Genomic DNA, 22,376 nt, shown 5'->3' with positions numbered 1-22,376 from the left:
ACCCACCTCACTCCCTTTCACTCTAACTAAAAAGTTCCTGCCTAGCACAAAGTTGGAAGTCTAAGTTAGTTAATTTCCTTCAATTCTTGCCCAAAGGCGCTAGGATTTCAGCGACATCCTCCATGACATTGCTTCTTTCGGACACTACACACCTACGCAGGCTTCAGCCCTCATCAAGATGGAGGGAACGGAAGTGGGGCGGCACTGGGGCTATGAGTAGGCTGGGCGGGTTGAGGAGACACTTCCGCCCCTCACCAACATGGCCACAAGCTGGGAGTGCGCATGAGCAGCTGTCTATGGAGCTACCCGAGTCCGGAGAGCGAGAACACTGTCGGGAGAAATCGGCAGCTGAAGCGGCCTTGGCGGGTGAGTGCAGGACCCGGCAAGAGCCTAGAGATGGGGTGGACCGGCAGGGCGGGGCGGTTTTGGTTTTCTTTCGGTTTTTCAGGTTAGGGAACCTCTGGGGAGGAAGCCTTTGTTTTGGGGGAGGGGACCGTGCTTGGTTCTTTTATCTCCTATCCTGCTTTGTGGGCCGAATTGCTCCCCGCCCCGAGCGCGCACGTCCCCGCCCTCCTGCGCTGTCCATCTGGGAGCCGCAGCTGCGGGTGCCTGGCCCCCGAGTCCCCGGCGCCCTTTCCTGCCACTACTGCGGAGCAGCTGGGTAGCCTGGCGAGCGCCGCGGATCTGGCGGTGTCATTGCGCGGGCTCCCCGGCTTGCGCTCGGAAGGTGGTCAGCTTCGTAAGCGCCCACTGGTTGGTGGGCCTTCAGGGAAACGACTCGTTTTCTGGCGGGGTCCAGGCTCCTGAAATCTTTCGGGATTCTCTCTCACTCCCTTTTGTGTGTACACTTAGCAAGGGCTCTTGCCGGGCCCTCCTTGCCTGAGCGTGCAAGCCGCAACATCCTTTGCTGCCGATTTCCGTATCACATATTCTTAACGCTCAGGAAATGCTTCCGGATGTCCAACTAAGATTTGAATAAGTTGCCCGACCCCATTGCTGTGTCCTCCGAGGCTGCCTCTGGCTGACAGCTGTAGGCGATTAAAGTGCTCTGCCCTCTCTTTCATTACCTGCTCCTGCAGTCAGCGCAGCAAGCCTTGAGAGGGGTAGGTACTTCCTCCCCAGTTTTGAGGTTGGACGTAGGTGGTCCCAAAACACTTGTGCTACTTCCCTTTAGGGACTGGGATCTCCTTGCAGCTTTACTTCTTACAAATAGTTTCACTTTCAGTTCCTTTTTGTTGTTGTTACTCCTTTCCTTGGACGCGAGCTTTTTATACGCTAAAGGTTTTCCTGGGATAGGAAAGGTTGGAGGATCTTGGGGATAGAGAATTTACAAAAATCTTGCCCCTTTCGTGTTGGGATTATTTTTCTTCTTTGTACTGTGTAGCTGTTGTTGGAGGCATCTGTCTGCATAGCCCTTTGTTTTTCCTGTCCTCTGGCTGGGTGTCAGGCTCCTAAAGCAGGCACCTTATAGATGGATTCCTCTCCCATTGTCTTTTCTCCTTCGGAATCCTGAGCCTTGGGTTTTTTCCCTTCTTGCTGAGGCTCAGTTGATATGGAGTTGTCATAGCAACATTTTAGCAACTGTGTTGCACTACTGGAAGGCTTGATGAATAAAACAGAGATTTGGATATGATACACTTGGGCTTTAGGATCTCTAACAGATGCTCCAAATCTGGACACCCCTAAATAAGAACTCTGTTAATAGAATGGATCCAAAGGACCAAGTATAGGTTTTTATTCGCTTATTTTTTTGGGGGGTGGGGGTGCTGGGGATTGAACCCAGGGGTGCTTTACCACTGAGTTACATCCTCAGCCTCTTTCTTTTCTTTTCTTTTCTTTTCTTTTCTTTCTTTCTTTCTTTCTTTTTTTTTTTTTTTTTTTTTTTTTTTTGAGACAAGTTCTAAGTTGCTTAGGGCCTCACTAAGTTAATGAGGCTGTCCTTGAATTTGGTGATCCTCCTGCCTCAGCCTTCCGAGTTGCTGGGGATATATCACCATGCCTGGCTATCCCAGTCCTTTTTATTTTTTATATTGAGACAGGATCTTGCTAAGTTTCTAACACTGATCTCCAACTTGTTTTCCTCCTTCCTCATCTTTACTCGTGGCTGTGATTACAGTTGTATGCCACCATGCCTGGCCCATGTCTAGGTTTATTTGTTAGTTTTTTGGTACTGGGGATTGAATCCATGGGCACTTCACCCCTGAGCCACATCCCCAGCACTTTTTATATTTTATTTAGACAGGGTCTCACTAAGTTGCTTAGGGCCCCACTAAGTTGTTGAGGCCGACTTTGAACTCTCAATCCTCCTGCCTTAACCTCCCCGGGCCACTGGAATTACAGACCTGTGCCACCACACCTGGCCCATGTCTAGGTTTTGTAGTTAGGGATGGTTTTTAAAGGGCAAGTGGCTTCAGGTTTTATTTCCTAAATTTCAAATTTCTTGCTGTCCTATCTGTCTGCAAGCTGGAAGAAGCATCAGCATCCATGACCCTATGTATTTTTATTTTTTATATATATTTTATTTTTTGTACTGGCGATCAAACCCAGGGACACTTTACCACCAAGCTATGTCCCCAGCCCTTTCAATTTTTTATCTTGAGACAGAGTCTCACTCAGTTGCTTAGCTCCTCTCTAATTCGCTGAGGCTGGCCTTAGATCGCAAGTTTGAACTTGCAATCTTCCTGCCTCAGCCTCCTGAGTTGCTGGGACTATAGGCATGGACAACTGCACCTGGCAACTCTGTTTTCTGAGTCTAATCCCTACCTAATCCACATGAAGCTGCTGTTATGGCAGATCATAATAGCTTTAATAATAATCCATTCAAAATACATTATTTTTTAGTTTTCCAGAATTATTATCCCCTCTCAACCAGGAGTTGGAGTGATAATGGAGGAGTGAAGAACACTATTTGCAGTGCTGGGGATTTGAACCCAGGGTCTATGTGCTTGCAAGGCAAGCACTCAACCAGCTGAGCTATATCCCCAGCCCTGAAGAACACTATTTGTAGAGTTCCTTTTTCAATCAGTGCAGTCTAGTCCTCAGCATCAGAATGGGGGAGTCAGTTGTCCCTTGTCGATGACTGGGTTATTTTCCTGACTTTGTCTTTGAGGATCTAAAATTAGGCAAGCTGTTCAGTGTCCTGGACTCACTGTGAATTTTGTGATATCTACCAGGACTTAGCACTCAGGGAGATACGAAGACCTCCAAAAAAGGACCAGCTCCTCGGATGTACTCACTCACAGAGAGATGAAGGGGTGAGTGAAGAAGAGGTAGGGTCTGGGATGAGAGACAGGTGGTCTGGGAGAATACAAAATATCTAAGAGCACTGACTCTGGTGGTCAGACTGACCTGGATTCAGGTCCCAGCTCCATCACCTACCAGTGGTGTGATTTGGTTTCCCCATAAATAAAATGGAAGTAGGGGTACCTACCTCATAGTGCTCTTCTTAGTATTAAATAAAAGCATGCATGTTAAGTGCTTAGCTAGTATGTGTACATAGTAAACACTTAGAATAACTTATTGTACTCTAACCTAACCCATCTACTGGGAATGCCAATGAGTTTTGGAGTCATATGTTAGTGGGCCACTGAGCTTCTAATCACTTCTTCCCTTTGTCCTTTCACCACAAACAGGCAGCAGAAAACAGCCGAAACGGAAGAGGGGACAGTGCAGATTCAGGAAGGTGAGTGTTAAAACCAGGACCAAGACCAAGGACCCATCATGGCCTCCCTTCGGCCCCCACTAGTCTATCTTACATGTATACTGTCTTTCTTCCAAAGGACATTCAAATGGAATAGGGAGAAAGGCAGTTAACTCATAGACTTTCCTTCTTTTAATTCAGGTGCAGTGGCTACTGGGGAGGACCCAACCAGTGTGGCTATCGCTAGCATCCAGTCAGCTGCCACCTTCCCTGACCCCAACGTCAAGTACGTCTTCCGAACTGAGAATGGGGGCCAGGTAAGGGAGGGGCCAGGTGGCTGCAGGTGTTGGGGTTGGGGTTGAGGGAGGTAAACAAACATCTTGGGGAGACCTGACTTGGAGGAGGAGGTGAAAATGTGAACTCTTGATGGGGTAGTGGTAGGGGGCTAATTGAAGGTTTGGAGTAGATATTTTTATAGGAAAGGGGTTTGCTGAAACCTCAACACAGAGAAAGAAGGGAGGATGGCTGAATCTGTCTCTGAAGGGCTCTTGTTTTGGGACTCTGTCCAAGGGAAGCTTTATGAAGTACCCTGGGATTCCAAGTGCTTATTCTTCTGTCTTCCCTTCCTACCCTTCCCGCTTTCTGTCTGTTTCTAGGTGATGTACAGGGTGATCCAGGTGTCTGAGGGGCAGCTGGATGGCCAGACTGAGGGCACTGGAGCCATTAGTGGCTACCCTGCCACTCAATCCATGACCCAGGTACAGGGGTATGGGCTGGGGATGGGCTAGATCTCTAAGCAACTAAAGGAAGAAGGGAACTAATAGGTTGGAGGTGAAACCAGGAACAGTGAGGCTGCTTTGACCGAAGGCAGTAGGCTTTCCCTTTCTAGATGTTTCTCCTTCCCTCTTCAAGGGATAAAAGCTACAGAGTGGTACAGTGGGAAGAAATATCTGATTGTCACTGGACTCTGTTCTCTTGCTCCCCTTCCCAGGCGGTGATCCAGGGTGCTTTCACGAGTGATGATGCAGTTGACACAGAGGGGACAGCTGCTGAGACACATTATACTTACTTTCCCAGCACTGCCGTGGGTGATGGGGCAGGGGGCACCACATCGGGGAGTACAGCTGCTGTCGTTACTACCCAGGGCTCAGAGGCACTACTGGGGCAGGCAACCCCTCCCGGCACTGGTGAGATATTGTATAAGGACACTAGATAGAAGGGCCAGGAGAAGCTGGGGGACATGGCTGGGGGCAGTGGACCTTTATTCATGACCCTTAGTAATGACTAAGTCCTGGGTAGATAGGAAATCTGGGGCTGGCCTACTAGCAGAAAGGAGCATGTTCTTTTCAGAGAAGGGTCCCAGGGCCTTGGCAAACTTCCTAGTCCCAAGTCCTGGCAGAACCTGCTCTGCATCTTCACAGGTCAATTCTTTGTGATGATGTCACCACAAGAAGTATTGCAGGGAGGAAGCCAGCGCTCAATTGCCCCCAGGACCCACCCTTATTCCCCGTGAGTGACCCTTGTTTCTTCTCAGTTACCATGAAGAGTCTTAATATCCACTTTATCTTGTATAAGTCCTTACCCCAAACTCAATCTTATTTTTAAATTTTTTGTCTTTGCCTCACTCTGACCATCCTGTTCTGTTGTCAGGAAGTCAGAAGCTCCCCGTACAACCCGGGATGAGAAACGCAGAGCTCAGCATAATGAAGGTAGGTCCTACGCTCCAGATGTGAAGCCAGGGACTTGTCTAATAAGGCCAGGGACTTTCCAGGGAAAGAAGGGACCAGTGGAAGTGCCAGAGTCCTGGGGCAAGCCAGGGCATCACCCATCACACCCTCTTTTGGGCACTCTAAGCAAGTACAAGGCAAGTGCTCTAGTTTAGTGTGTCTGGTCTTTTCTGAGGGGAAGAGGGGTTGGTATTTTACCCTTGGGCTCATGGTGAGTGTTCACTGAGTCTCTTTTTCTTCCACTTTGGCCCACAGTGGAGCGCCGCCGCCGAGACAAGATCAACAACTGGATTGTGCAGCTGTCCAAGATCATCCCAGACTGCTCAATGGAGAGCACCAAGTCTGGCCAGGTCATGGAAGGACCCTGGTAGTGGTTGGGAGGCTTGAATTCTGTCTCTTGGTATTATTTCCAGAAATAGTAGAGCATGGGGCACACATTTTTCATTTCTTTTCATTCATGTTTACTCTTCATATCTTTTTCTGAGGTCCCTATGTCCATGGGAAATGTTATATCACCATAATTAGGGGAATATGAAGTCCAAAGTGTGAATGTTGTTTTGGAAAGCATAGAGCTAGATATCCTAAATCCTAAGTCCTCATTTTGTTGACTTTGTCTTGCAGAGTAAAGGTGGAATTCTATCCAAAGCATGTGATTATATCCAGGAGCTTCGTCAGAGTAACCACCGGTTGTCTGAAGAACTGCAGGGGTTAGATCAACTACAGCTGGACAATGATGTGCTTCGACAGCAGGTCAGACTCCTGATCCCAGGTTTGCCCCCTGGACACCTATAGCCTCTGACTCCCTACTTAATTCTCCATTGAAGGCACTTCATATTTTCCTCCTCACCAATGGACATCTGATTAAGTTCAGGGGCTTGGTAGGGCCAACTTTTCTACCCATTCCCTTGACTGCCTTCTTTCTATGTTAGGTGGAAGATCTTAAAAACAAGAATCTGCTGCTACGAGCTCAGTTGCGGCACCATGGATTAGAGGTCGTCATCAAGAATGACAGCAACTAACTATGGGGATTCAGGGGCTTTGGGCCCCAGAGCTGCAAATAGCCCAGGAGTGACAGCTTATTCCGTGCCCCTTTCCTTCACTGCCCACTTTTGGCATGGGACTCTGGGGAGTTCAGAAGATGTCTTTGAACTGAGGCCCTGTGGTGTGGCAGCCTGCAGTGGTGTGAAACACACATTGTGGACATGCACTGACAGCCTTGCCTACCCTTACCATGCAGCCCCTGGGTCCTCGCGCTCCTCTTGCACAATGCATGTGCTGTCTCCATGTGCTGGATACTGGACACACTAAACTGGGGGGGCTTGCCCTGTGCTTGCTTAGAGTACTCAGCAGAGGGTCTGCTGACAGGTAATACTCTGGCTTGCCCCAGGACTCTGGCGCTTCCATTGGTTCTTCCTTTCCCTGGAACTGAGGTTCAGATGTGGTCTTGCAACTCTGGGAAACAGGCTTAATGAAGAAGTCGGGGAAGGATGCTTAGCAGTGTCCACTGTCCTACAAAGAAACTGGCCAGCAAGCAGCTAAGGCCTGTCTATGTAGAAGTCTCTAAAGCCAGGGAGAATAACAGGCAGGGGCCCACTTGGGGCCTTTCCTTTTGTGGGGGTGTTTTCCCCCCTTTTCTTTCTTTCCTTTTTTTTGTTTTTTAAAGATAAAATTGTTCGGAGCCACAGTTGTCTCTTTTTCCTCCTTTTGTGGGCCCCAAGTTGGGAGGGGGCACATTACCCTTTGACCAATAAGGGCTGTGCCAACTTTAGGGTGGGGTGCCATTCCTGTACTCATTACCCTGAGTTCTGGTACGTGTGCCAGACTTGGTGTCATTTCCGGTCCACCCTGGCAATAGCAAGGATTTCTCCAGTGGGATGTTGAGAGGCAACAGGTGCTGAGGCCGACAGTGCAGGAGGCGGTGCCTTTGCTTCCGGTTCCGGTCTGGGCTCTGGAAGGAAGGGAGGGAGAGATGCTACCCACGGCAAGGGGGCGGGCCTGGGCGGCATTCCTGCGACTCACAATCGCTGTCCGCACCATGGCTGGAGGTACCTGTGAGGGAGACCTGGGATGTCCTGTCCTACTTGTGGCCCTGGGAATGTGTGAGACCCCCAGGGTGCAGGTGTATGTGGAGGGAGGAGTAAAGGGGCATGACCCAAGAGGTCCTCATGCGCATCCCCACCCGGTTAGGATGCTGCTAGTGGTGGGGGTACAGTTGCACCCTTGTTTATAGTCTCCCCTCTGAAGGTCCATTTGCCCTCTTCTTCAGCGTCCACAGTCTCGCTCCCTGAACTCCGTTCACTCCTAACATCAGGTCGGGCCCGGCTCTTCGATGTGAGATCTCGGGAGGAGGCTGCAGCGGGGACCATCCCAGGGGCAGTCAACATCCCGGGTATGGGATTGGAGGAGACAGTCCGGAAGGGTCTTGGCTAATGGGACCTCAGAAAGGCGTGGGGAAAGCATGATTACAGGCGGGATGAGGGGGATCCTACATTTCAAGCTAGCCCTCAGCTTCCCATAGAGAAGGGCTGGTTGGAGGCGGATCCTGGCAGCGGAACTGGCCTATCCAGTTTGAGGGGATAGCAGGGGGTAAGGAGAGGGGCAGACAGGTTCTATATGCTTGACCTCCTTGAAGCTAGATGCCCGAGTCTGCCTGCTCCTCCTGGCTGCCCCGCCAGGACTCAGGAAGTGACTCGCATTCACAGGTCATTTGGCAGACTTCCTGAAGGGTAAGCTGTTTCTTGACTTTGACAGGGTGGGAGGTGGCCACCATATGTTGTTTTTGGGCCCCTGGAGATTTGTTCCACCGCCAGGACCAGCTATTTCAGGCCCGATTTCTGACCCCGAGAGGGTCATTATTTCTGACACTAAGAGTGTCACAACTGGCTTTCCATTTATCCAATGTACTCCTCTCCCAGTGTCCGAGTTGGAAAGTGCCCTGCAGATGGAGCCAGCTGCATTCCAAGCATTGTACCGCGCTGAGAAACCAAAGCAAGAAGATGAGAATCTTGTTTTCTTCTGTCAAATGGGCAAACGGGGCTTCCAGGCCACACAGCTGGCCCGGCGCCTTGGATACACAGGGTATGGGCATTGGCAAGGTGTGGCTTGCTAGCTGGGAAGTGATTGCAGACTGCTTACTGGACCTGTCCTTCCCTCACCCCTGTTTGTTTCCACAGGGCTCGAAACTATGCTGGGGCATATAAGGAATGGTTCGAGAAAGAGGGTTAGGCAGAACCCTTATTATCTCTCCTTCCACCTTAACAAAGGATGATGAAGGAGCTGATTTGCTGGGCTAGGCAACTCCTTACAGTGCTTTGCACACAAAACATCAATAAAGAGCATTTAATCAAGTATTGGAAGTACTTAATTTGTTAGGCAGGCAGAAAATGAGTCTAGCTGGGTGTGGTGGTACATACCTATAATATCAACTACTTGAGAGGCTAAGGCAGGAGGACTGCAAGTTCAAAGCCAATAGGCAATTTAGTGAGATCCTGTAGTTAAAAAAAGAAATTGAAAAAAAAATTGAAAAAGAGTGTCCCTGGGTTCAGTCCCTAGTACAGTATGGCAAAAAAGAAAGAAAAAGAAAACATCTCTAATATTAATCTACAACTCAATTCAGCATTTATTTATCCAGCCTCACCCCCAAATTCCCAGTTCCCTGGGTAACTATAATTCTTCTAGAACAGTTGTTTTCAAGATACAACTGGCCTAGCAGCTTTAAAAAAAAAAAAAAAAAAAAAAAAAAGCTTGGTCTAGGGGTAGTAGCATGTACCTACATCCCACCCTATCAGGAGCCTGAGGCAGTAAGCCCAGCAGGGCCAGCCTGGGTTACACAGCAAACCCTCATATTAAAAAAAAAAAAAAAAAAAAAATTGGGCCCAACCCCAGATTATGTGGGTGAAGTAGGACCTGGGCATTTGTGAATTTTTTTTTAGTCCCTCTGTTGAATCTAACATGCAGTCAGAAATAAGTATCACTGCTCTAGGCCAGAGGTCTAGCTCCAACTGTCCATGTTGCTGTGATCATTCCTTTATGTATTTTTTATGGCTACTTTTGTGCAAAACTGGCAGAATACTGACAAACTATATGTCCTTCAATGCCTAATTTTTTACTCTAGCCCTTTACAGAAATGTTTGCCTACATTGCTCTAGACCTACAGTTCCTGAGCCCCAACCTCACTTTCCTCAGACTTTGTCATAGGGTTGGGAAAATGAAAGGCAATTTGAGACCTTTGGGTAAGGGAATTGATGATAGCCTTCATCCCTGTTATGAGTCACATACATGTTACAAATATGAGGAGCCCTTCCTGTGCCATCCTGAACACTTCCCTGTTTTTGTCATTACTGTTTTCTGATTCCAACTAAATTTAGCAAAATTTAGTTGATTACAAAAAACTAAGGAGCTGGAGTTATGGCTCAGTGGTAGAGTGCTTGCCTAGCATGTGTGAGGCACTGGGTTTGATTCTTGGTACCACATATAAATGATAAATAAAGGTCCATCAACATCTAAAAAAAATTAAAAGAAAAAAAAGAAATGGCAAATACTTATTGACACTAAATTCAACATGATGCAGTAGATATATAACTTCTCTTTAGTATGATGCATAGTTTGATGTATATCCTTTGAGACTTTGTTTTTTGTTTTGGTACTGGGGATTGAACCCAGGGGGTCTTTACCACTGCATTACATCTGCAGTCCTTTTATTTATTTTTAATTTTGATACAGGATTTCACTAAATTGCTAAGGCTGCAATCCTCCTGCCTCAGCTGCCTGAGTAGCTGGGATTATAGACAGGTGCCACTGTGCCTGGCTCCTTGAGACCTTTTAATGGCAGAGTTTTTCTTCCTTAAGTTTGATATTTTAAAATTTTATTCTTTTATCTGTGAAAGAGAAGGTTGGGTCAGAAATGGATTTAATTTTCTGTTTTTTCAACTTCCTGAGAAAATTCCTTCCTACATTTCTTAAATTCCTTGCTTTTTTTCCTCACCTACTTTTCCTCTTCCCTTCTGCTTTCTGGACTATAGCCAGCCTTCCTACATCTTTTATCTCACAGTCCACAATATAAAATCTTCCATTCATCTGGGCTCCCCCACTTCTAGGCCACAGAGCTATCCTACTTTCTCCCTGAGGTGATCTGAGTTTAGCCAGACATTGTTGGGTCTGAAGATAAAGTTGAAAGGGTCTGGCAAATAGTAGGTGTCACTTATTTTTTCCTCAAATAACCAAATTCTTTCGCTTTTCATACAGGTTGGGAAGTTTCTCCTGGGGTCTAATTTCTGTCTTTGAGTCTTTGTTCTAGTTTCTTTTTTCCCCTCCTTCAGTATTTGTGATAGATTATAGCATTTCCTTATTACTATTATTCACTGAGACATAATTTACCTACAATAAAATGCACAATTCTTAAGTGTTTAGTTCATTGAGTTGGGGTATGTTCCCTTGTAACCACTTCCCTAAATAAGACTTAGAACACTGAAATCCCCAGGATTTTTCTAGGTGCCCTTTCCAGTCAGTCTCTCCCTTTCTAAGGCAACCACTTTCTATCACTATAAATGAGTTTTCTAGCACCCTTCCTGGCCTGCCAACATCTGTCTTGCTTCTTTCTGTTTTACAGTTGAGAGTTAGAATCCTAGAAGTAAAGTGACCTGGCTTACTACATAACCATGCCCTCTGGTTTGATCATTGTTAAAAGAACATTCCTCTTTCTCCCTCATTAACTGTTTGGTTAATAACCCTAACAGGCAGTTCCAGTCCATTACCTTTAAAGTTCTCTTTCCCTTTCCTCATAGCTAACTATTTCAGCAGGTGAAGTTCAGGCACTAGGGCTTACCAGCTATATGCACTTAACTTGCCATCTTCTGCCTTCCTTTTCATGCTAAATTGGACTTCCCCTTTTCATCCTACTTTATACCAGGTTTGTGTTTACCATATGCATGTATTGTACTTTTTTTTTTTTTTTTTTTGAGTACTGAGAATTGAACCTAGGGATGCTCTACTGCTGAACTTCATTTCCAGCCCTTTTAATTTTTTGAGACAGTCTTGCTAAATTGTTCAGGCTGGGCTCCAACTTGCAATCCTCCTTCCTCAGCTACACAAGTAGCTGGGATTATAGATGTGTGCCACTGTGCCCAACTTTACATTTTTGTTTGTTTGTTTTTCCCCTCCTAATTGGCTGGGTGCCTCAAAAGTAGGGACTGGCTTTCGTTTTCTTACTTCTAGTGCCTTGAATGTGCATTTTCAGTAGTTGTTTGTTGAGCTTTATTAGCCTCCTGACCTTCAGAACCTTCTAATTTCAGTCTTTCTGAGGCATCGCTGCCTAGCCAATCTTAAAATAACATTTTTATCTTATCAGTAAGAATTGATAATATACAATAGATCTTCTTTGCCTAGTGACTGGAGCACGTGTCTCAGCCTGGCCTTTTGAGCAATCTGTAGTCTAGATCTGACTTCGCCCTTCCTTTTCAAACTTGCCCTCCAGTGCCCACTCCCATAAGGATTTTTTTTTTTTTTTTTTCCAGTACTGGGATTTGAATCTAGGAGTACACTATACTGAGCTACATCCCCAGCCCTTTTGATTTTTTGAGACAGGGTCTTGCTAAATTGCCCAGGCTGGCCTCAAACTTGGCGATCCTCCTACTTCATCTTCCCCAGTAGGTAGGATTACAGGTATGCACCATCACGCTGGCTCGGGCTGGTTTTCAGAGACTGTGTGTGTGTGTGTGTGTGTGTGTGTGTGTGGGTGTGCGCGCGCGCGTGCGCGCACATGTTGCTAGGGATTAAAACCAGGGCTTCAGGAATCTTTTTGTTCTTAAGTAGACCTTCCTCCTTTCTAGACCAGAACTTTGCTCACCATTTCCTCTGTTTGGGAAACTTCCAGTCTTTAGTACCCTCTGACTTTCACAAGAATTAGAAGAATGTATTTGGCAGGAGATTTGCTGGTCTCATCAAGAGGGCTTTTAAACTCAAGGAGAAGGGAGAAAAATATCAGATAAAATTATATAACTGGATTCCATGAAGAACACAAGATGCAGGACAGTAGATAAAGCACATACCTCTAGTGTAGTATTTATTGCACTATATTATAATTTGCATTCTCCTCTAGACTGAGCTCTTTAAGTAGAGAGTTTTTTTATTTTATTGTTATGGCCAACAATGAAACCAGAACCTCTCACACATGAGATACTCATAGATGAATTTTTAGTGAGGCATTTAGTAATTCCCAAGGGAAAACGTGAGGTGAAAACTTGAAAATGGTACTCAGGAGTGCCAGCATGTTACTATGGAAAGACTAAAGGTTCTGAGAGAGTTCTGAATCTCAGTTCTGGTTTAGCACAACTGAGGCGGCTTCTGGTACTTTAAACTATTTAAACTTCCACTATTCTTATTTGTAAAATGGAACTTGTTAGACTTAGCTGGATGTTGTGGAGTATGCCTATAATCTCAGCTACCTTGGAAGCTGAGGCAGGAGGATCGCAAGTTTGAGGTTAGCTTCAGCAACTTTGTGAGACCCTTAGCAACTTAGCAAGACCCTGTCTCAAAAATAAAATAAAATAAAAGGCCTAGGATGTAGCTCAGTAGTAAAAGAACTTCTGAGTTCAATTTAATCCCTAGTACCGAGAGAGAGAGAGAGAGAGAGAGAGAGAGAGAGAGAGAGAGAGAGAGAGATTTCCTTAGATTGTTGTAAGAGTTTAATACATATCATATAGAACATATGGATTTATAGATATCTATATAAGCGTATATATAATAAACAGAAAGGTAAATGCAGTAGCATAAATATCAATGAAATTTGATGGAACAGAGCATATGATTGGTAGTGGAAAAGTATGATATAATAAAAGTAAACTATGTCTAACAAAACATAACTTGTCACAATGGCACACACCTGTAATCTCTGCTACTCAGGAAACTGAGGCAGGAGAATCAAAAGTTCAAGGTCAGCCTCGGTAATTTTTTGAGACCCTGTCCTGAAATACAAATTTAAAAAAGAGCTGGGGATGTAGCTCAGTGGTAGAGTGCTTGGTTAGCATGTACAAGGCCCTGAACTTAATCCCTTGCAATAAAAAACAGTGTTGAGACTTGATTTGTGGCCATTTTTTGTAAATGGTCCATGAACACTTGAAAAGAGGGTTTATATTTTTGCAATTTAAGGTATTTTATATTTGTCATTCAAATTTATACTGATTTTTGGTCTACCAGTTACTCAAGAAGGCATTTTTGTCCTTTTTTTTCCCCTCAGTACTGGGAATTGAACCCAGGGGCACTCTACCACTGAACTATATCCCGTGGCCTTACTTTATTTTAGTTTTGAGACATGGTCTCAAAAAACTTCCCATGTTGGTCTCCAACTTGTGATCTTCCTGCCTTAGCCTCCTGAGTAGCAGGAATTATAAGACTTGTGCCACAATGCCTGGCTCAGAGAGGCTGACTTGCTTAATTAATTAATTAATTAATTAATTTTTGGTACCAGGGAATGAACCCAGGAGCACTTAACCACTGAGCCACATCCCCAGCCTTCTTTTTCTTTTTCTTTTTTTTTTTTTTTTTTTGGTGCTGGGGATCGAACCCAGTGCCTTATGCTTGCAAGGCAAGCACTCTACCAACTGAGTTATCTCCCCAGCGCCCCTCTTTTTCTTTTCTTCTCTTTTCTTTTCTCCTCCCTCCCTTCCTCCTTCTCCTTCCTTCCTTCTTCCTCCCTCTTTCCTTTCCCTTTCCCTTTCCCTTTCTCTCTCTCTCTCTTTCCTTACTTCCATCCATTGCTGAAGCTGGCTTCAAACTTGTGATCCTCCTGCCTCAGCCTCCCGAGTGCCAACCAAGAGAAGCAAGAGGCATATTTAAATCTCTCACTGTGACTGGAATTTTATTTCTCTTTTTAGTTAGTTCTGTCAGTTTTACTTTATAGATGCTATGAGGCTATGTTATTTGATTGTTATTAGACATATACAAATTTAGATTTGTTGTGCTTCCTCCTGGGTAGATCCTTTTCTCAATGTATCCCTTCCCCCACTTTTTTGTGATACTGGGGATTAAACCCAGGGTTGCTCTACCACTGAGCTACATCCCCAACCCTCTTTATTTTGAAGCTTGCTAAATTGCACAGGCCACCCTTTAATTTGCAATTCTGCATGAATTTGCAATCCTCCTGCCTCAGCCTCCCAAATTGCTGGGATTATAGGTGTGCATCACTGCACCCAGCTGTCCTTTATTTCTAGTGATGCTTCCTTAATATTTATTTTGTCTTATATTAGAACAACTATACCAGCTTCATTTTGGTTAGTATTTACATGGGGAATAGTAGATCATGCCTCTTAAATTCATATTAACTGAATGAGTTGGGAGAATTCACTAGGCACAGTTAGACACAAGAAGTAGACTATAGGAAAGCAGATTTTTAAAATCCAAAGAAAATTTAGGTTGAACTCATGGAGAATATCAGTCAAGAAAATGGAAAAATTCTCAGAAACTAGACCTGTTGGTATTTCCTAATGAGAAATCTCCAGGTTACCCATTCCACCAGTATTTTTATTCCTATTGTATTCCTTCATTTGTCTCTAATTAATTTGCTTTATCAAAAATTCACTATTTAAGGGTCTGGAGCTGTGGCTCAGTGGTAGAGCACTTGCCTGGCATGTATGAGGCTCTGGGTTTGATAATCAGCGCCACATATAAAAAAATAAAATTGAAAAAAAGATCCATTGACAACTAAAAAGAATAAATAAAATAAAGGTATTGTGTCCATCTACAATCAAAAAAAGTTGAAAAAAATTTCACTATTTAAGCCCGGTGTGGTGGTGCACGCCTGTAATTCCAGTGGCTTGGGAAGCAGAGGAAGGAGGATCGATCGCAAGTTCAAAGCCAACTTCAGCAATTTAGCGAGGCCTTGAGCACTCAGTGGGACCCTGTTTCTAAATAGAATACAAAAAGGGCTGGGGATGTGGCTCAGTGGTTAAGTGTCCCTGGGTTCAATCTCTGGTACCAATAAAATAAAACAATTTATTTATTTATTTTACTGGGGAATGAACCCAAGCCTTCATGCATGTAAGTACTTCATGCAAGTACTCTACAACTGAGCTATATCCCCAGCCCATTTTTAATTTTTATTTTGAGATGGGGTCTGGTTAAGTTGCCATGGTTGGCCTTGAATCTGCAATTCTGCTTTAGACTCCCACGTAGTTGGAATTATAGGCATGTTCCATCATGCCCCACCTTTCAATGTTTATTACTTTCTTCATCCCCTTATTTTCCTTCTAATCCAGTTTAGAGTCTAAGCACAATTCATCATTATCATCATTTTGCATACCTATGAAATATACTTATCAAGAAAAATCAAGATGGGCACAGTGGCTCACCCTTTTAATCTCAGTTACTGGGGTGACTGAAGCAGGAGGATTGAAAGTTTGAGGTCAAGCCAGGTGTAGTGGCACATGCCTGTAATCCCAGTGACTTAGCAGCCTGAGGCAGAAGGATCTCAAGTTCAAAGCCAGCCTCAGAAACTTAATGAGGCCCTAAGCAATTCAGTGGGACCCTGTCTCTAAATATATCTGTGTGTGTGTGTGTGTGGGCTGGGAATACGGCTCACGGCTCACTGTTAAGTCCCCCTGGGCTCAATCCCCAGTACTAACAACAACAACAACAACAACAAAAAAAAAAAAAAAAAAAAAAAAGAAAGAAAGAAAGTTTAAGGCCAGCCTGGGTAATTTAGTGAGACGCTGTCTTAAAATAAAAGCTGGGCATGGTGATACACAGTAATCCCAGCAACTTGGGAGGTTGAGGCAGGAGGGTGGCAAGTTTGAGTCCAGTCTCAGCATCTTAGTGAGACCCTGTCTCAAAATAAAAAATGCTGGGGATGTGGGTAAGTGGTTAAGCACACCTGAGTTAAATCCCTTGTACCAAACAACAGTGACAACATGAACAAAATGGGGTAGTACACACCTGTAATCCCAGCAACTCAAGAAGGGTGAGGCTGGATGATTGGAAGTTCAAGTCTAGCCTGGGCAATTTAGCAGGACCCTGTTTCAAAATACAAAATTAAAAGGGCTGGGAATGGGGCTCAGTGGTAGAGCATCCCTGGGTTGAATCCCCAGTATTAGAGAGAGAGAGAGAGAAAAAAAAAAGACAAAACAATGAACAAACAAATATCCCTGAATGAATAGGTAGATGGGTTCTATACCCCATATGATATATGGGATAAATTTCTTCTTTTTATTTTTGTAACATGGAACACTTCGTGAATTTGTGTGTCCTTGTGCAGGGGCCATGCTAATCTCCATAGCATTCTCATTTAATATATATGCAGCCAAAAAAAATTTTTTTTTCTGATTTTGTCCTTAAAATTTTCCCCCCATTTTGAGACTTGCTAAGTTATTCAGGCTGGCCTGGAACTTGAGAGCCTCCCGCCTCAGCTCCTGAGTTGCTGGGATTGCAGGCTTGTGCCACTATCCCAGCTACAAGATAAATTTCAAATGGATCAAATATTAAATGAATGGAAACTACCAGGAATTCTTTCATTACCTTTAACTGGTGAAAACATTTGTACAAAATGTACAAAACAAACAAGCCCAAAGCATTCTTCATGATGCATGCAAACACAGGCAGGTGCTCCCACAAATATACCACTTAAGTCAAAAGACAAACAGCAAACTAGAGAAAAAATTTAACTCAGCACACATGGAGGGTTAATTCCTTGAACATACAAAGAACAGATACAAATAGATAAGAAAAAGACAACTTTGGTTTGATTATGGTTTGGGAGCCACCCAAAGGTCTATGTGTTGGAGACTTGGTCAACAGTGTGTCAGTATTGGGAGGTTCGGTGGGCCTTTAAGAGCCTGGGTTCACTTGGGGGCCCTCAAAGGGAATTAAAGTAATTATAGTATTTATCCTGTGACCCCTTGGTAATTCTGGGGAGAAGGCTATTATAAAAGGAGGAAGTCAGCCAGGCACAGTGACCCACACTTGTAATTCCAGTGGCTCAGGAGGCTGAGGAAAAAGGATTGCAAGTTCAAGGCTAGCCTAAGCAATTTAGTGAGACCCTATCTCAAAATTTTAAAAAAGGGCTGGGGATGTGGTTCAGAGGTTAAGCATCCCTGGGTTCAATTGCCTGTACCAAAAAAAAAAAAAAAAAAAAAAAAAAAAAAAAAAAAAAAGTAATAATAGTAATAATAATAAGAAGAAATAAATAAAAGGACAAAGCCTAGGACTGGGGTGGGGAATATAGCTCAGTGGCAGAGTGCATGAGCCCCTGGGTTCCATCTCTAGCACTGGGGAGACAAACAAAACAAAACAAAACAAAACCACCACAGTGGCACACTCCTATAACCTCAGCTACTCTGGAAGTAGAGGCAGGGGGATCTTAAATTTCAGACCAGCCTGAGCAACTTAGGCAGACTCTCTCAAAATCAAAATGAAAGGGGTTATGGCTCAGGGCACTTGCCTGACATGTATGAGACCCTGGGTTCAGCCCTCAGCTGAACCACATATAAATTAAAAAAAAAAAAAAAAAGTAAATAATAAAATTTTTATTTTTATTTTTAATTTATTTTTATTGTAAACGAATGGGATACATGTTGTTTCTGTTTGTACATGAAGTAAAGGCATACCATTTGTGTAATCATACATTTACATAGGGTAACAGTGTTTGATTTATTCTGTTACTTTTTCTTCCCCCCCCACCCCTCCCACCCCTCTTTTCCCTCTATTAAAATTTTTTAAAAATCAAGATGAAAAAGGGCTGGGATGAAGGTCATTGGGAGAGCACCCCTGGGTTCAAGCCCCATCAAGGGGGATAGGGGAGGGGAAGGGAGGTGGAAGTAGGACTATCAGAAATTTTGTATAGTGACAATAAGCCGACTCATATATATCCCAATAAATAAATGAGCAAAGCCTATGAAAAGACAATTTCCAGAATACAAATTGTTCTTAAACCTAGGAAGATGTTTATCTCACATATAATGAGACATGCAAATTAAAACCAAACTGAGGTATCAATTGCCATTTATCAGATTGGCAAAGAATTAATGTTTGATAGCAGTCTTTTGGCAAGATTGTGGGAAAAGAGGCATGCTGATAGATTATGCAAATGTAAATGGTATAACCCCTAGAGAGGGCAATTTTTCAATATGAATTAAAATAATAAATGAGTGTATTCTTTGACTCAGCATTCACACTTCTGGAGATTTATTCTGCAAATAAGTTATAACCATTTGTGTGAAATATATGTCTTTATTTTATTATGTTAGCAAAAGATTGAAAGTAACAAGTGTTTATAAGTTAAAACTGGCTAAATAAACATTGTAAGCATAATATAGAATGTTATGTGGTTGTTTAAAAAAAAAAAGAATGAGTAAGCTCTTGGTGTACTCAAGAAAGATCTCCAAGGCACATCGTTAGGTGCAAACAATATAGTATACTACCTTTTGTGTAAAGAAAGAGTAATATAACATGGATATATACTTGACAGTTGCTTGTATTAGCATAAAGAAAGACACAGAGGATAAAGTCATTCCCTTGCAAATCTTGTTAGCATCCTTGCTGCTCTCTCCAGCACCATTTTAGACAATTCCCAACTATGATCAAGTCCAACTAACCACTTACTCCTTGTGACCAAACAGCTAGTGTAAAGTTCACACTGGTAGCTCTTTAAATTTGTGTTCAAGATATCTGGTAGGAACTCAACACTACTCACCAGTTCTTGGTTTTTTTTTTTTTTTTTTTTTTTTGTTCTTCCATCCTGTGGTGCTGGGGATTCCAACCCTGGTCCTTCCGCATGCTAGGCAAGTACCCGCGGAGATGGGCTATATCGTCAGCACTACCCACCAGTTCTTTACTTTTTCTTTTTGGTACTGGGGATTGAACCCAAGGGAACTTTACAAATGAGCCAAATCCCCAACCCCAGAGTCTCACTAAATTACTGAGGCTGGCCTTGAATGAATGTGCATCTCCTAGCTCAGCTTCTCAAGGTAGCTACCATGCCCATCTACTGCTCACCAATTCTAATACACTGGTCTAGAGTGTTCCTTTTCAGTCTCCACTTCTTCCCACTCTTCAGATCTTCTAAACTTCCTCTTCCTCTGTATTGTCAGCTGATAACTTTCCCTTAATATTCTCCTGAGAACAGAAGAAATTAGACTGAATTTCCAACATCTTCCCACCAACAAGGGTACTGATCACAGGACCTACTTCCTTTATGTTATGGCATGTGGGCATTTCTGTTCTCTTTTAAGGCTAACTGGAGCTCATCTCTTTTCTGCTTGATCTTGGTACTGCAATTTCTTACTCTGTTTCAAAACATATCATTAATTTATTCTTCTTTATTAAATTGTTGCCATCAGTAATACAAATATTTTCTTCTAAGCAAAAATACCTACCCTGCCTTCTTCCAACAGTCCCTTCAGCTGCTGCTCCTTTGCTATGCTGCCCTTCTCAGCAAAATCCTATAGTCACACTCTTTGCTTGCAAACTCACCAGTCTGTATTTTTTAAAAATATAGTTGTAGGTGGTCACAATACCTTTATTTAATTTATTTATATGTGGTGCTGAGGATCAAACCCAGTGCCTCATACGTGCTAGGCGAGTGCTCTACTGCTAAGCCACAACCCTAGCCCTACAGTCTGTATTTTTAAAATTCACTTTTTTGAAAGACTAAAAAAAACAAATATCAATACCAATGAAATTTAAAAATTTATTCATTTAAGCAACTTTATGGAAAAATAATTTGAATGTCAAATTATTTGAATATCAAATTATTTGCAGTCTCTAAAATTACTTTTATGTTTGTAAATATGTACACAAATGTTTTATATAATAATAACTGGAATGTATACTAATTGTATTTACTTTTTACCATTTAATATTGATAATTAACATTTCATGTATACTTGTCTTAATACTTCATTTTCAAAACAAATATGAAATTGAATAAATATAAATACAATATATATTTTAGTTTAAAAGCAGCTATAGAAAGCTGGGGATATGGTTCAGTGGTATAGCATTTGTTTGGCATGTGTGAGGCCCTGGATTGTAGCCCCAGCACCACAACAGACAAAAAAAAAAAGAAAAGTTCAAGTACAGGATGTGAAAGGTCCTTCACATTTTCACATTTTTTTTTTTTTTTTCCTTTTTCCTGTACTAGGGATTAGAACCCAGAACTTCACTGGTCTTAGAAAAATGTTTTACCCTGAGCTACATCTCCAGTCCTGCTCTTTGTTCTTTATACTTAACTTCATCTCTTTTCCAAAGACTTTAAATTCCTTTCAGAGTAAAGAACAGCTTTGCTTTTGGCAGGCACCCAAATACTTGTTATAATTTACTAACACAAAGTATCTCTTTGGGTTACATGTTGTTTTGTTTCCTGTATTGGTCTTGGAAGTAGATGGCAAGTGATGAAGTTAAAAATTGTGGGTTCTATTTATTTGTATTTCCCTGCAGCACCCCAGTAGGTGCTTGATAAACATTGCTTTAAATTGGTTGGAACCAGAAGTGGAAACTGGCTCAAGAGATATGGACAAAGAAATGAAAAGTAAAACGTGGCAAAGATAAAAGAGGCAAAAGTTTAAAAAAAAATTTTTTTTTTAAATCCATCTTTTAGACAAAAGTGTGGACTTTCCACTTGCAATGAGGTTTTTCAGCTTGTCCCTGCCGCTAACTGGGATATACTTAACATGGTAAAAAAAAAAAAAATCAAATCACTGTAAGACAGAAACCACAAATAGTGAAACTGCTGGGCAGGAATTTCAACTAAAAACGATTTAACAATATAAATATTAATAGAAAGTTTGGGAATCAACATGATCTATAAAAAAAAGGAGGTTTAGGAGAGCTGGGTGTGGAGGAACACGTCTGTAATCCCAGTCACGTGGGAGGTTGAGGCAGGAGGATCGTAAATTGGAAGCTAGACTGGACAGTTTAGCAAGAATGTATCAAAATAAAAATAAAAAGGACTGGGGGTGTGGATCAGTGAAAAAGCGCCCCTGGGTTCAATTCCCAGTATTGGGGGCAGGGAAAGAGGCTTAGTCAGCACCCAGTCATTAGTCCATTAGTCACAATGACAAGCTAAATGATTCTTAAACGTAAGGTCCTGCTGACAGATCAAATATGTGTAAAGCACATATCCACAGTCACAGAGATGTGTGTACAGCATGTGTAGATCAGTTTCTATAATGTTTTTTTTGGGGGGGATGGGGGAGTAGTACCGGGAATTGAACCTAAGGGCGCTTAACCACTGAGAAAGACTGCCCTTTTTGTATTTTATTTTGGAACAGGGTCTCGCTAAGTTGCTTAGGGCCTCGCTGAGTGGCTGAGGCTGGCTTTGAACGTGTGGTCCTCCTGCCTCAGCCTCCCAAACCGCTGGGATTACAGATGTGCGCCAACAGCGCCTGGCTCTGGGTATGTTTTGTGTATCTACCTACTTAATGTTCTTGAGATAATGTAATCCCGCTTTTTCCAATTTGGAGATGAGCGCTCCCTTACCCTTTATTTTCTCTTCCCTCTCAAAGCCTAGCACATAGTGAATGCGCTATGTGAGTGAACAGAGAAACCCGGTTCTGGAGTGCTGTCAAAGTTATCTTTCCACTTTCCCAGTTCTCTCCCGCCCCACTATCATATTAATATGTGTTCTTCATTTGCCGAGGAATGGGATCGAAGTTTCTGCAGCAAGAAGCAATTTACATTCATGTAAACATGGGGAAAAAAAAAAAATCCGAAACAAGCCATTCTCTTGACTACCCGTGAGCGACTACCCTTGCCTCCGCCTTAAAGGTAACGCTCTCATCCTCCAGCTTCAACTAAGAACCCAGCCACTCAGAGAGTCCCTACTTGAGGAACACTGCCCAATCAGGGGTCCTTTACCTGTAGCAGGTGAGGAATTCGTTGCCTTACGTGACAGTCTCCCCCGCCAATCAGAGGCAGCTGAAGCAGCGAAAGGAGCTTTGCGTCTTCAGAGGGGAGTAATGGGCGGCGTTGCACCTGGCGACGGTGAATCACTCAACGGAGCGGCGGCTCTCTTCACCAATCAG

The 22,376-nt window shown here is 43.3% G+C and overlaps 2 protein-coding genes and 1 long non-coding RNA gene across 6 annotated transcripts; 2 read left to right on the top strand and 1 right to left on the bottom strand.

Moving 5' to 3' along the window:
* Positions 1–227: 227 nt before the first annotated feature.
* On the top strand, positions 228–7,051 carry USF1 (upstream transcription factor 1). Of its 4 annotated transcripts, none has more exons than XM_079108616.1 (11): positions 228–366; positions 3,174–3,254; positions 3,633–3,682; positions 3,842–3,957; positions 4,297–4,398; positions 4,632–4,827; positions 5,062–5,149; positions 5,291–5,349; positions 5,623–5,717; positions 5,989–6,117; positions 6,297–7,051. In XM_079108616.1, the coding sequence occupies exons 2-11, from the start codon at positions 3,247–3,249 to the stop codon at positions 6,384–6,386; spliced, it is 933 nt and encodes a 310-aa protein (XP_078964742.1). In that variant the 5' UTR covers positions 228–366; positions 3,174–3,246; the 3' UTR covers positions 6,387–7,051. The 4 variants fall into 4 exon arrangements, with proteins under 4 accessions (XP_078964742.1, XP_078964745.1, XP_078964743.1 ...); XM_079108619.1 differs by having other exon boundaries at positions 3,174–3,269; positions 3,842–3,926; XM_079108617.1 differs by lacking the exon at positions 228–366 and adding an exon at positions 436–1,103.
* LOC306642991 lies at positions 6,491–22,327 on the bottom strand. The gene is made up of 2 exons (XR_013758768.1): positions 22,210–22,327; positions 6,491–7,315 (listed from the first exon to the last, which is right to left on the bottom strand). It is a non-coding gene; the product is annotated as an uncharacterized lncRNA (long non-coding RNA).
* TSTD1 (thiosulfate sulfurtransferase like domain containing 1) lies at positions 7,269–8,714 on the top strand. The gene is made up of 4 exons (XM_079108766.1): positions 7,269–7,412; positions 7,634–7,756; positions 8,283–8,445; positions 8,541–8,714. Exons 1-4 carry the CDS (start codon positions 7,337–7,339, stop codon positions 8,590–8,592), a joined length of 414 nt encoding a protein of 137 aa, XP_078964892.1. The 5' UTR covers positions 7,269–7,336; the 3' UTR covers positions 8,593–8,714.
* Positions 22,328–22,376: the final 49 nt, after the last annotated feature.

Source organism: Sciurus vulgaris, assembly GCF_902686455.1.
Source record: "Sciurus vulgaris genome assembly, chromosome: 1".
NCBI classification, from domain to species: domain Eukaryota; kingdom Metazoa; phylum Chordata; class Mammalia; order Rodentia; family Sciuridae; genus Sciurus; species Sciurus vulgaris.
The sequence above is the reverse complement of the archived record's forward strand: the minus strand, read 5'-3'. Positions and strand labels throughout refer to the sequence as shown.